This window comes from Wyeomyia smithii, chromosome 2 (genome assembly GCF_029784165.1).
Source record: "Wyeomyia smithii strain HCP4-BCI-WySm-NY-G18 chromosome 2, ASM2978416v1, whole genome shotgun sequence".
NCBI classification, from domain to species: Eukaryota; Metazoa; Arthropoda; class Insecta; order Diptera; family Culicidae; genus Wyeomyia; species Wyeomyia smithii.
In genome coordinates, this window is record NC_073695.1 from 265,464,526 (window position 1) to 265,479,894 (window position 15,369).

General features: G+C 37.2%; 1 protein-coding gene across 2 annotated transcripts in view; it reads left to right on the top strand.

Moving 5' to 3' along the window:
- The window catches only part of LOC129723503 (uncharacterized), a 131,965-nt gene that overhangs the window by 100,785 nt on the left and 15,811 nt on the right, over positions 1-15,369 (top strand). Inside the window, exons 3-4 of one of the 2 annotated variants that reach the window (XM_055677756.1) lie at positions 6,840-6,940; positions 7,366-7,731. In XM_055677756.1, the coding sequence (XP_055533731.1) occupies positions 7,578-7,731 (154 nt within the window). In that variant the 5' untranslated portion in view covers positions 6,840-6,940; positions 7,366-7,577. The remainder of the gene's footprint in view (positions 1-6,839; positions 6,941-7,365; positions 7,732-15,369) is intronic. The other variant, XM_055677758.1, reaches the window with a different exon arrangement.

A 15,369-nucleotide genomic window follows, 5' to 3' on the forward strand; every position in this document is an offset into this window, starting at 1 on the left:
GAAAGTCCGAATTTTACGATAAAAAAATAATATGTGTTTTTAGCAACTGTTTTTCTGTAACATTCATTATTCGTTTTTTTAATAAAAATAACTTTTACGTAGATCTATTGTTCATTGAGTGTAACGGTCCATAAAATTTACAATTTTTGTTCTTGTTCACTTGTTCCATAAGTTTTTAAATAGTGCCTTAGAGCACCACTGGGCATACAGGAGACAAAAAAAACCGATGGCCTTAAATAAACTGTATATCTGATTTCATATTTTTGCTGGCCGTTCTTCTCACTACGTGGTGATTCTAGAAGGAGGTGAATCAGAAGCTGATAAGATGGGAAGCGACATTGAAGATGTAGTTGTTTGCGATAGATCCATTACCAGATGAAGTTCATAAGTATTTTTCTGAGACAAACGAGGCAGAAGTAGAGACACCAGCAAAACGGACCAAGAAAGAAATGAAAGTGGGTCTAAAGGCATTGAAAGCGGACCAAAAACGAAAACTTACCATTTCTGGGAAAAGCTGCAAGCCAAAATCTAGGTACATGACAACTCAGAGATGAAGAAAATAGGAGAACTCTGATATGAAAAGCTCTTCAAGATTCGTCTTTTCATCGATGCAGTGAGGGCCAATTTTCTAGCCTAGAACATTCCTTACTCCATAAAAAATAAATCATCAAATAGCCAGTCAGTCAAGTTTTTTTTTCGAAAACTACGTTGTTTTCATTATTTCCTATAGTATTTGAATAAATACTTCAAAAACCCGGAAAGTATTTTTAAATCATGCAAAACCTCGTGAGCGGGAGAGGGTTAAACATGTGGTTCAAATTACTTTTGCGCCCAAATTCAATCATAGCAATCGACTCACTCCTGGTGTTCGCTCATATAGGTGCTCTCCGGCGTGATAAATATCACGTCGGAGCGTTGAATATAAAGAGTAACCGGAGTGTTGCTTTAGCTAGTCGCGCTCCGGCTGGAGCCGTGAGCTTTCAGGAGCTTCACCAAAGTGTGCGAATATGATTTGGAAAACATAGCATGCTGCTCGTGCTCCGGCAAGAGTGTGAAGAAGGTTTAATTTTCGCACTCCAATCGCAACACTGCTCCTCAGTAAAGCAAAGCAAAACCCAGGTGCTACATTCCGATTCAGAACTTGATCTTCGTAGCCAATAATTGTGTGTACAGGACGGGGCTTGTGCTACTATTCTACTAGCACTAACAGTCTCTCTCGAGCCGGGAGTCTTTAGACATCATCCCGATTCCGAAAATAACCAAATTGAGTCACTGAGTTTTCGATAGAATGCCTCAACTGTGAGTTTAAATCTGCTATCGCATATTTGCAGAAATCAGAAGTCGCAATTTTGAATTTCAAAATGTCATCGGACTGATTTCCGATTTCTAAGCGTCATTGTGGAATTCGTGGTTCCGGATATATTGGTGCTTATTACGGGAGTCACTTCACGGTGAAATATATTTCACTATCACGCTCACTTCCCTTTTCGAGTCTTATTCCCGATTCCACCTCAAGTAAGGTGACAAAAACTACCTCCGTGAAGTGAGATTAACAGTGAAGTGAAATTGAGAATATAGGACACCGAAATGCGATTGTTTCCCAGCTCAAAAATTTCCCAGTCGTTTTTATGTTTTTTTTAGATAACACCAGATCTTGACGTTTTTTGCATTTCTAAGATATTTGGCATCAAAGAGAATGTTTTTTTCGGTATCGAAAATTTCATGAACTAGTGTGCATTTTTTTCATCGGGCAAAAAGTGGAAACTTTGACCGCCTCAAGCACGGGTCAAGTTCTGATTCGTTTCGTTACTGAAAAATAAATCCAATATTTATTATCAGATCACAAATTAATCAATTTTCAAGACTTACTATATCTTCGTAGAGTCATTTCACCGTTCAAAATGGTCGTGAAAAAATTCCACGCGAAACGTCGCTTTTTCTGTTTTCTATCCACTGATATGACACTCATTATAACCCATATTTCACGGCAGATGTCACTTTGCGACGTTTATCTCACTAACATGAGTCCCGTAATAGGATTTTGTTCACGTCACTTTGATTTCACCGTGAAGTGACTCTCGTAATAAGCACCATTGGGATTTGTAAAGATTTGTTGATGTTTTCCACAGTACAGGGTGCGCCACAATTATTGCAACAAAGATGCAAAGTTCCAGTCATAATCTCATCTCACAATGGATGATATTCGCCCATTTTTAACTATTTTCTGAAAACCAGAAGTCACAATTTTGATCTGCAAAATGGCTTCTAAAGTTGACTTACCGATTCAACATATCATCCCGGCTTCAAAATTACCCATATTGGATGGTGTCTAACCTTGTTTTCAGCTCTGAATAGAGCGTTCAAAACAACGCTCTGCCTTTTTTTCAATGGCAAAATAGTTAGTATTATAAAATGACATTTTTTCGCATTTTAGTTAACGCTTAGCTATGTTTTCAATCGATTACTGCAAAACTAAAGGAACTCTGTTCTAAACTGACTTAGATATTGGCATTTGAAATTGGAGAACTCATCACGTTCTTGGTGTTTTTGACATTTCAACTTGCACCCATATTCCAGAATAGAATAACTCCACCAAAATTTTTTTTTTGTTTTATCTTTTATTTTCCCCAGTTTAGTCAACTAATTCTATTCAGCTAACATTGTATAGTTTTTGTCGTAAAAATCAGATTTTTAAGGAGTGGTTTTTTTCTCATATATTTAATTTATAATTAAACAGTAAAGTTTTCTTTCTACACGATTCTACATACTGTGCAAAAAAACCGTGTAAGAAACCGCGTAATTTGAAAAATGCCGCAAAAAAAATCGTGCAAAAAACCGTTTAAAAAAGAAACTGAGTAAAAAACAGCCTACTATAGTATATAATCTGTTACCGTTACTGTTATTTACTATATCAATTTTACGCGAAGACGAAAAATCGTGCAAAAAAATCGTGTAAAAAACCGCGTTATTTGAGAAAACGACGTAAAAAAATCACGTTATTTGGAAAATCGTTGTAGAAAAGAACCGTTTAAAATAAAACCGTGTAAAAAAAACCCTGTCCAAAACTTAACTGTTTTTTTTTTACATTTTTCAAATAACGTGTACTTATCAGCTAAACTTTGGCTGCATCCTGTTGTTTACACGCAAATGAAACAAATGTTGTCAATTTTTTTCAACATTTTGCGAAAAAGTTTGATATTTTTTGCCATTTTTGTCCAAAAATTTTTTGCCCAAAGAAAATGAATTGTGCCCAAATTGGGTACTGTAAGAAGTATATCAATCGGAGAATAAGCCAAAGAAAAAAGTGTGATTGTCGGAGTAGTTCAAACTGCAGTACGAAAGTGTGGTGAAAAGTATACGTTTGTAGATGCCCTGAGACGGGGTAGAAAACCCATACCTTATCGGCTAACGTTATGCGTGCCAAGGAAAGGGTGGGTTCACAGATTCGTGGGAAGCGGAGGCAGCCAAAACGAAAGCTAGGAAGCTTTATGACAAACTTCTAACCAAGTAACCGGAGTGTGTTATTATGAATGACGGAAGCTACAAAAATTAGACAAGTTATACACATATTCAGTGTGTTTTGTTCTATATTTCTCTAAACCTACGCCATTTCAGAAACTATCAGTAGTGGATTTTATTCAGTGAAGTAGATATGAAGTGCTAAGGCTTTAAGCAGGCTTCGAAATGGTCACGGAAGAACCACTTTTCACCGCGATAATCGTCTTTTTTTTTGTTCACACAACATTTATTTGACACGGCACAATAATCGTCTTTTTTCCTCTGACGGTGGTAAGACTCACTGTCTAAATATATTCTTAAACAAACATGTCAAACGAGTACTCGCCTCCACGAGGTTTTTTTCCTCAATCGTATTTTGACATTTTTTGCTAGTAATGAAAATTACGCACGTTGTGTGCAGAGATTGTGGAAATTACCTATATCATTGATCTTGTAATAATGTTTCTCAACATAAATAGAACGAAGTAGACAGAAACAGGCCAAAATAACATCGATCTAAGTATGTTATTATAGTGTTTGTGAAAACAACTAACCTAGCAGATTTAAGCTTGATCACACACTCGAAAACCGGAACCGCTTCGCTCAATTTTGTTTTTTGACCTTTTAAATGTAAACATTAGGGAACAGGGCAGTTTTGTTTACTGAACGAAAATTATCTGCAATTCGGATGTATTTCATCTGATGGTTTAAAGTTTTGGTCATGGTAAATTAAAGATTTCATTTTAAATTTTAGAAAAGAAATAAGTTATTAAGTTCAATATTATTTTTTTCGCAGGCTATTAGCTTAGCTTAGCTTAATTGATTGCATATATGAATGGCTGCTACTACGTGATTGGTCCGTATTAGTAATCTTGCACAGGGAATTAGTTGAATTGAGTGACCGACCATTTTTAGTGTACACGTTTCGGAGACTCAATACTTTAAGGATCGATAACGGTGCCAGACACATCCTTGCAATCAGGTGGGAAGAGGGAAAGGATGTTAATGTGACCTTTGCTGTTTTATGGCCGTGTTAACCGCTGCATCTCCACAAAAATCACAGAAAGAAGATTTCTGTTACTAGGGAAAGGTACTTTGGATTAAGATTTACCTTGACAAGTGATGCGATCATACATAATATATAATTCCTACCCGTCAGCCAGCTAACTAAAGAAGCAAAGTTATCTTGTTTTTTTTTTTTTTAAACCGGTTTAGACCAAGAGACATTAAAAATGCTGTTGGGGCCATGCACAAGTGTGCGTGTTTCATTTCAATAGAGCACAAAATTGGTTAAATTTTTTGATTTGAGACGGATTTAGACCAACTGACAATATGATGATACTGGGGTCGGTGTGTGTGGTATATCTCAGTAAAATGCAAAACATTATACTACACCATGCAGAATTAAATAATTTCGCAGGATATACATCAACAACTTCTTTCATCGATTGTTGGCGACTTAAAATTAAAAAATATTATGTGCTCATACGCTCAAAGCTAGGCTTGACATGGGACGTCAGCTGGTATAAAAATTGGTTCTACCCTTTGATGATTAAAGATAATCAAAAGGGAATGTTACCAGCATTTTATTGATGGTCCTGAAAAGTACCGTTCGTTGTTTAACATTATCTTCCTCGAACAGGGAGTTAAAGTTGTGAAAGAATCCAAACGATTGTATATTGTTCGCTGGAAAATACTGTCATAGTTGTAATGAAGACAAAAATTTGTTTCAGAAAACCTGAAGAACTAATAGTACAAGTTATACAATAGTACAAGTTATATAATAGTACAAGTATAAAAAAGTCTAGAAAATATGTTCGCATGGCAACTTTCTTCACACAACAGATTTAAATCTTTATGTAGGTTACCGAAAAAAAGGTTAAGCCTGGATGCGTTAGTTTTGACCAATCGCCTTGGTAATTCCGATGATAGTGTTATCCTTCACAATCCCTATTGGTCTGAGTTTATAATATTGGTTCTCTTCGCGGTAAATGGTTGAGTAGTGCTTCATAATTTCTTGCGTCGTGGCTTGGAAATGTAATTTTGTAAGCTTCTGCCTAGAATTTTCACAGCCCTCAAAACAAGTATTTTATTGCCTTCAACTACTGGGAGGGAGTTTGAACCTCAAAATCCCCTCTGTGTATAGAGGTCTACGCACTGCATCAATAGAGAATTCGGGGTACGAAGTGTTTTTCTCTGTGTTTTAGAAGCATTCCCCAATTGCTCCATTGTCCGTCAACGGTTGACTTAGCTTAGATAGTTTTATGATTAAATCATACAAAAAAAACCTCGCCATTGTTCGCTCTCTGAAACCCGAGACCCTCCGCGAGTGCAGTGGCGATCCAGCAGCGGTCGACCAATTTGGTGGGGCGAACAAGCGGAGAAACACGAGTGCGGTGCGTTGTATGTACATCGTAGACTCTTGTAATCATTGACGACTCCTTAAAAGGAGTCTGGAAGGTAACCTCCTTTTCCATATGTGGCGCGTTTACTGTTTACTGGTGTCGGTGTACTAGCACGAGTGTGTGGTCGTTGTTTTATCACCCTTCCCTCCACAGCGGACATCGAGATGCGTTGGCACTGAGAATGAATCTGGTAGGATACCGATATTCGACTGTCAATTGACAATAATATTATCCGATGATTTATTCGGAAGTGGATAATTAAGCAATTGAACATCACAAATGGCAAACGATCAGATCGTAAACTTTGGACAATGTGGTCAATAAATAGAACTTACGTTGGCGTTCAGTTTTACTCACTGGAAGCTGCTGCACCTCCGCACCACAGCAACCGCGGTCATCGATCAGAGCAGAACCAGAAGGCAAATTTGGTGCTGTGTACTTGAGCGAGCGCCAGCTTCCTGAAGGTGGTCATTAACCTCCGAGCAGGCCATAATGAGCTCGAACTTGGCGCAGCGAGGCTTAAAACTATACAATAACAAATCGTGCGGCGATAATGGATGATCATGGCGTTGTTCGAACTCAAGTTGACCGGTTTTCTGGCAAACGACGAACGGCGACGCCTCGATGACCTCGAAAGATCTTCGTTTATCTGGAAATGGTCATTATGGGGAAGATGTTGGCAAAGAGGGGTGTGGATGATGAATCGCAGATTGGGTCCCAACGACGACATCGCTTGGGGTCATTGTTTCGTTTTTTTTCTCGCCCTTTATTTTCACGGGAAATGTTACCCGCTGCTGTCTCTTCGCCATAACTGATTAGCGCTATATTTAAGAGTATGGCGACGTGTGGTTGATGGGTAATCAATCTTTCGGCTTGCAGAAAACCTGACATTTGGCGGTGTTTGATTATTGTTTTTATTTTGTCATTACTTTTCAGATTGTGCCCGTGCCTGAGACCTGCGAAGAAGAACTAAGTACCTGAACAGAAAGTCTGACTGATTCTACGTAGTAGGGCCAAATATTTTCTAGCATTAAGAGGTAAGTTCAAGGAACCCAATCGAAAGTAGAATCATCTCTCAGATCGCATTTTCAAGCCCAGCTGGTAATCAACTTTAGGTTTTCTTATCTGTAACATGACGGTGATTTTTTTTCTATAAAAAAATAACTTAAAAAATGTCGAAGATGTCTAATGTCAAAATTCCAAGTATCAAAATCCTAGTTTTTTATTTACCGGTAATACCAATACCAATTTGATTTATATTGTTTTTAAGATACAAGAGGCAAAAATTATCATTTAACTTACAAGTTTTTTTTATTATCTTCAACAACTGTACGGCTACATAAAATGCGATCTGAGCCTAGTTTTGAAAGCAGCGTGAGTAACTTCTTTGGGCGCTCTTTACTACTAACCAGTAAGCACTCAAGCGTACAAGAAAATGAGTATTCTTTTGCTCGGATTTCAGATGCGGATACTAGATTAGCTTAGTTTGTACTGATGGTGCGTAGCTTCTATCAGCCAGAATAAGTAAAATGGTAGAGCGTAGGCTTTCAATGAGCCACGGCCTTTAGGATTTTTTTTGCATCTTCTCCCTCCTAAGTAGTAAACTATGCTGCATTCCAGCGAGGGGACAGTAGCTTTAGTAGTGCTAGCTTTTAATTCCGGCTTGGGATCAGAATGACGGATGTTGCCTTCCCGGTTTCTACCTCACCCCAGCAACGGCAGCCCTCCTCCGGCAACAGTCCCAGCAGAAACAATCTGACCCCAACCGGTGGCGCTAGTGGCCCGCGGACCGTTTCCTTCAATCAGGACGTGCATGTCAAAAGAATTGGTTTGTCGAAATTATCTTCTAATTAGATGTTGCACAAGCTTCTGTTTTGTTTACGTTCTTTTTTTTGTTCACATTAAACAAGATTCATTTTGTTATGCACGCTAATCGACTAATTGCCACTTGTCTGCGCGAAAGCTGTTAACACTCTGTGATTAATTCACTGTCATCAATGCTACAACCACAGACTAGTAGACGTAACATCGTTCAGATGATAACAGTATTTTACGTTATTTCAGTTTTTTGTTGCGCCTGTTAGTCTTCGCTACAGCATTCACCCATTTCTAACATAACCCTGCGTAGGTTGCTAAACTGCCTGCTACTCACTTCCCCACAAAACACGGACACGGAAATATCCGTGGACATTTCAGCACAATCCCAGCTAATGACAGTTGACAATTAACAACAGTGCCGGCCGCCTTACGTCACTACAGGGTGTTCGGGTGACGTCGACGTGCGTCGGTCGTAGATGGCTGTGCGGCGCAGATAAGAACCGACGACGACGACGGCCTTCCCTCTCTAATACACAAACCGTTGGAGCTGTTCTATGCGATCTGCCCACACCCAAAAGAAGATGCAAATTTACATAGCAGGAATTTAGCGCGCTATTAAACTTCCTCTCTTCGTCGGCGTAGTCGTTGTCGTGGTTACTGCTGGATTTCCGATAGAATGCCGGGAATCGCACCTTACAAATAACACGCGTGTCTCACGACGACGCGGGGCACTAGAATTCCACTCCGCCAACTGCAGGAATTGGCTTCAGTGTTTTTCAATGTTTATCGGAGAAGAGGTCGATCCGTGCGTCTATGATGTAATAAACAGACTGCCTGAGTGTTATAATGCCCGATAAATGCGAGCGGGGGCGTTTCGCGTGAAATGAGTGGCGAAGTGTGATCTTGATCTTTTTTTTCTTCTTCTTCTTCGTTCGCCTCCCTCTGAGTAGGAAGATCTTGATGGTCGGATCTTAGATTGCGGACTTGGTCGTTGATATGCAGCAAGCAGTTCCATGGAAATTGCCGCTGACACGAGCGGAAGTGACGGAAGTGGGCAGCCATCATATGGCTGCTACGTGTTGTCATGTGGGTGCGGACCTGCCCAGTTGAGGAAGTTCAAATGGGCAATCGGTTTTATTTCGGTTTATGATTGCCTCGTGATTGGATTATGATCGAATAATTGAAGAACGTTTTATCGTTCCTGTTTGAGGTCGGTGATATCGAGAAGGATGAAATTGCAATTAGTATTCGTTGGTTTGTGGCCATCAAAAAACTCAGTCCGGAACAATTTTTCATATACGAGATTACCCCACTATTCAACAAAAATATTTACCAGTATCATCAAACAACATCAATAAAATACCTGGTCTAATTATGATTTATTTTTCGTTCCGATCATGGTACCAATTCTTTGATCACATAAAACATGATTTCTGAATAAATACTTGTCGGATTTGCTATAAATTACTGTTTCTACAGAACAAACTAGATAGATAGATTGTTTCGATTAACGTAATTTTTTTATGATTTCAAATCTGTGTATCATAAAAATACTTTTTTCTGACAACAAAACACTATCAATACGCTGGGCAGAAGAAAACCAAACATTTGTTCGGAACAGAATTTCATTCTAGAATTCATCCCAAAGCTTCCGTTAATCGCAGGCTTTTGTTATCTCTAGTGCCATGAAAATAGGATTATTCAAAAGCGAACAGTTGTATATTTTGGGAAAAAATGATAAGATCCCAAGTGTCGAAAATGTGTTCCATGAAACTTTTCTTCGGCAGCATAAAATATCTGTTGAAATTGAAATGTACATTTGGTAAAAAACAATAAACATGTTGAAGTAAATAATTCATGCGAACAAGCTTAATCCGGCCGACAATATATACGATCTGATGAAACCGTCTATTGAAGACTATTTTTTACATTTTTTTTGCAATAACTCGATCTGTGTAGAAGTTACCTTTTTGTGAGGAAGTTAACTTTTACAAAGTTGTGTGTTTGGTTAATATACAAAAATATGCTGAACACTATTGCCTTTTAAATACAGTCAGGTTTTTTTTACGCGTTTTTATACGCGGTTTTTACGAGGTTTTTTTTACGCGGATTTTTGAATTAACGCGTTTTTTTACGCGGATTTTTTATTTAACGCGGTTTATTTTACGCGATACCGCGCTAATTCAAAAATTTTTTTACGAATTTCCGAATTAAGGTGGGTTTGGGACCAGAAACGTTTAAGTGTTTATCTAGTAAAAGACATAGTCCAAAAAATACTCTCCGCCCACCGAAAGATCCGGAATGACCGTCAGAGAGGACAATCAAATACTGTATTAAATACTGGTTCTAGAGTGTCTCGGGTTTTTTTCTAAAGCCCTCCTTGCTGGACTACTTTACGCGGATTTAAAAAAAAACGTGGTTTTTTTACGCGGATTTCTGAATTAACGCGGTTTTCTTTTACGCGGGTTTTTGAATTAGCGCGGTTTTTTACGCGGATTTTCGAATTAACGCGTTTTTTTTTACGAGGTACGTATCCCCCGCGTAAAAAAAAACCTGACTGTACCACAGTTTTTCAGATATTTAAGAAAATCTTCTGAAGACAGTGTGTCAAAAAATAGTATTTGAAGAGTAAAGTTTACAATTTCGAGGTAGTTTTTTCCGGTCTGTGAAGAAGCTATATCTTTTGTGTTTTCTAGAAAGTTATGTATTTCGATGATATACAAAAATATGCTTTAAGGACAAGTCTGATACGAAACGGAATATCTCCAAACCATAAGAAGTTAGAAGAAGTGTCTTGACCAAGGTTTTTTGTGACAACATTATCTACAACTTTGCTGAAGACACCATTTCTCTGAAATGTAAGGCTGAAAAGTTAGATGTTGCAGCGGCACTAGCGGCGGAGTTCTGGGTAATACTTGTTGTCATTCTTCGAGGCTTTTTATATATCTAACCTGTCAATCAGCGGTTTTATTGTGACACATACCTATTTAGAGTTCACTCGCAAGTGATAAAGGCAGTATTTCGCTTTTTTTAGAGGAAAATTGCAATGGGTTCAAGTGAGAACTAATCAAAATTTTGCATCTAACTGGAAAAACAACATGCAAATCGGAAGGAAACTGTCACAACTGAATTTCAGCAGATTATTCATTAACAGGATCATCAAACGACGCGAGGAAACTGGCCGGGTAAAAAATGTAGTGTGTGGATAGCAGCGATGATCAAAGCGGTTAAAGAACGTATCCGATTAAATCCAGCTCGGTTGGCAGTCCCTACACGCTCCCTAAAATGAATTCAAAAATGATTAGAAAACAATTCATTTTCATAAAAAGTGGAACAACACGAAAATTGAGTAACTCTGTTGTTATTCAAAATTGTGTAACCATAGTATGGGCAAACACTGTGTATTTATTATTCAGAATGCTGTATACAATTTAACTCATTTTTTGTGTTTAATAAAACTCATTTAGTTCTTAAAAAATATCAGTTTATGTGTACAAAATTATCCATTTATTGAATTTAAAACTACTCAATTTTAAAATTAAAACCTACACAGATTTAGATTTTGAAACTATCAAATTTTTGAATAGAAAAATATTCATTTTTGAATTTAAAACTAACCATTTTCAGAATTTAAAAGTACTCACTTTAAGAATTGAAAACCACTCAGTTTGAAATGCGATGTAAGCGTAGAGAGGGAGGTTTTTGCCGGTAACAGTCAGAATAAAACAAACAAAATCTGAACGGTGTCTAATTATATTTATTTTTTAAGTATATTTTGCTCTTTTTTTGTGATGCATAATCACTTGATATTTTAGTTCCCCACAATTTTTCTGATGACACGAACAACCTGAAAACTTTTGGTTCTTTAGAATGAATAATGAAAAAAGTTTATATGTGTACCTTAAAGCTTTTTAAAATGTCCGTGACCACCTTCCCAGCGATCTTCTCATTTTTTGGAATCACTCAAACAGCCACAAGAACAGATAACACGGCCGCAAAGGCTAAATAATGGCGCACAAATGTTGAACCATGGTGCCGCCTTTTCACTCGTGTCAAATAATGGTGTCGTTTTTTCATGCTTGCTACTCAAAATTGAGTTATAGTGGTAAATTCAAAAATGAGTTATTCTAGATTAATCTAAAATCAATGTAAAGATTACACAGAATCACCAAATGCGGTATTCATTTTTTGACGTTTCCATGCAACTTATGAAATTGAATTAAAACTAATTCATTCGCCGTGTTACTTTTCACGAGCGTGTAGATAGGTAATGTCGCTGGCGTCGCTGAATTTTTATCGGTTGCTCTGCTGGGGAACGTAACGTCAGACGTCGTTACACTGAACGGAATCGTGGAGCCTTTATTAGATGATTAACTATTCAAAAGTATTAGACGGGTGAAATTTTGCAAATCATTCGAAATACTCGATGCACTGACAATTTACGTCAAATGATATGATTCGCTATGCACACTGGTAAAAAAATATTATCAATGAATGATTTCGCATTTATATTTTTAGTGATATTTGTCCATAGTTGACAGCATGAATTCAAGCGCATATGTGAAAAAGAATCATCCAGGGAAGCCCCGGTAACCCATTTACGGCGGGTGTTAAGGTTAAAAATTATACTTGAAAATTTGCACGATGAAACTATTGAATGAAACTAGTATGGTTAGAGAACAGATTAATCTTTAATATGCAATGATGAGTAATATGAGTTTGAAGTTCATTTTTGGAGGTAAAAATTGATTTCTCTCCGCCGGGAATGGGTTGAGGAACGATTCAGTTACACACCGTTTCGCTTCCGATGTGCGCGTCTAAAATCTTTCCCATAGTTAATAACAATCATGCTATTTTTAACTGTTAAGTGTAAATTGTTCTTCTGAAAAGCATACTTTTTCTTATGTGTTTGAACTGCGCAAGCAAAAGATGATAATCAGTTCTAAAATGAGGTACATTCGTTATTCGGGACTCGTTGTTATAGCTGCTGATATTTTCTAAATTTTTTTGCATAAGAGAGTAAAGGAAAGAAATATTTTTACTTTTGTTAACACGCATATTCTGACAATCTATATGAGAGTTTACGTGAGTGTGAGCAGTTTTTAAAAACTCTTTGAGCTTCAGTGCGTCTTGAACTGTCCTACAGATCAGACGTTTTTTCGGTTGCTTGCGGACTGGTCTTTGACTGCCTATAGCTTCAAAGTTTGTGTTTTGTCAGTGTGTCTTTTAAAGACTACCTGAAAGTTATTTCCCATCAGTCTTTCTCAAGACTACCTACTTTTGAATTTAACATTTGTTTTAACTTTTTTCGTATCACCTGAAATGGCTGGACGGAAAAAGAAACCTCGCATCGCTGCGGGGAGGAAAAGAGAGGAATCTCTTTCTGTCACATCGAGTGTCTGTAGTGACAATCCTTTTGATATTTTGCCTGAGCAAGAAGCTGGTGAAATGGAAGTTACCAATAATGAAACTATACAAAATATAAAATCTTTAAAAAAGGAGAAAGTTCCACCTATTGTGGTAACTATTTCTTCTGAATTTAATATATTCAAAAAGGAACTTTCAACGTTTGTTTCTGACGTTAAAGTTACCTATCAGATTGGCCGTAGAGGTGAATGCCGCTTATTAGCCGACTCAGTAAAGGGTCGTGATCGTCTTGTTCAGTATTTAACTGACAAGATGTACAAATTTTTTACATATGACACAAAGAACGCCAAGCCGTTCAAGGTTGTCTTGAAAGGTCTCACCAACGATCAAACCGTTGATGAGATCAAACTTACTTTAACAGAATTACTTGGCATAGCCTCTACCCAAGTAATTCTAATGAAACAAAAATCACGAGGCGAAAACAGTCAAAAAACTGGAATTTCCCTTGTTAATTATTTAATTCATTTTAACCGCAATGAGGTTAACAACTTAAAATTTTTTGAAAAGGCACATGCTTTGTATAATGTGCGTGTAAAGTGGGAAATTTATAGGAAGTATGGCGGAGGTGAAAAGCATATCACCCAATGCCGTACTTCCCACATAATGGCCATGGTTCCAAATTCTGTAACATGGACCAAAAATGTCTTAATTGTGGAGACTCTTCTCACAAAAAGGACACATGTCCTGTGAAAGAGAGTAAAAATTTTCGAATTGCGAATTTCGCGAATTTGCGAATTGTAACGGCAACCATATGTCAAATTTTTATCAATGCCCAGTCCGTTTAGCAATTGTTAAGGCAAGGCAAGGTAAACAAAATTCAAAACAAACTTCAAAACAAAATTCTCCAAGCGTACCAGTGACGCATAGTTCACCTACTCCTTTGCATACCCGTTTAACTTATGCACAGGTTACAGGTAGTTCGAACATTCTACCGCCTAATGTTGGTAGTTCGAAAATGACCGCTAATATGGGTAAGCAAAACACGCTAGAAAATAATTGTACACCTGTTACCCCAGCTAATATCGCTACCGAAAATATTTTTTCTAATGTCAACTGCCTGGGGCCTATTACGGCAGGTAAACTTTCTTTTTTGCAACAGGCAATGTTCGATCTTATGAACGCCATGTTGCAGGCAAAAGCAATGTTTGAAGCCATTCAAATAGGCACAAATTTTACTATTAAAATTGTTTCTAATTTAAAATTTAGCAATGATTTTAAATAAAACAATTAAAATATTAAATTGGAATGCTCGCTCATTGAAGGCCAATGAGAATGAGCTTTTTAATTTTTTAACAGTAAATAATGTGCATATTGCAATTATTACTGAAACATTTTTGAAACCTAACATAAAATTAAAATATGATCCCAATTACGTTGTTCATAGATATGATAGGATTCAGGGTTCCGGCGGTGGAGTTGCAATTGTTATTCATCGCCGAATCAAACATCGTGCTCTTCCCCATCTTGAGACGAAAGTTATTGAAACTTTGGGAATTTAAGTTCAAACTGAACTTGGGATTTTATTCATTGCCGCAGCATATTTACCATTTCAATGCACACGCGAGCTCAAAAATTATTTTAAAGGTGATTTACAAAAACTCACCAGAAATCGTTCGAAATTTGTCATAATCGGCGATTTTAACGCTAAACATCGTTCACGGAATAATTCTCAAAGTAATTCCAATGGCAAAATTTTATTCAATGATTATTCTTCAGGATACTATTCTATTTTGTCTCCGAATAGTCCTACATGCTTTTCTTCTGTAAGAAACCCTTCAACAATTGATTTGGTGCTTACAGATCAAAGTCATGTATGTAGTGATTTGATCACACATACTGACTTTGATTCTGATCATCTTCCAATAACTTTTTCTTTATCACATGAATCAGTTTTAAACCCTATGAGCTCTGTTCTTAATTATAACAAGGCTAATTGGGAAAGATACAAAACTCATATTGAGAGAAATTTCAATAATGAGCTTGATTTGCAAAACGAAGTGAATATTGATTCCGCTTTGGAAGCATTAAAATGTGCAATTGTTGATGCCAGGAATTATTCTGTTCCAAAGGCTCAAGTGAAATTTGATTCACCAATAATTGACGAAAATCTTCAACTTCTAATTCGTTTGAAAAATGTCCGCAGACGTCAATATCAACGTTCTCGTGACCCTGTTTTTAAAACTATTTATAAAGATTTACAGAAAGAGATTAAACATAGATT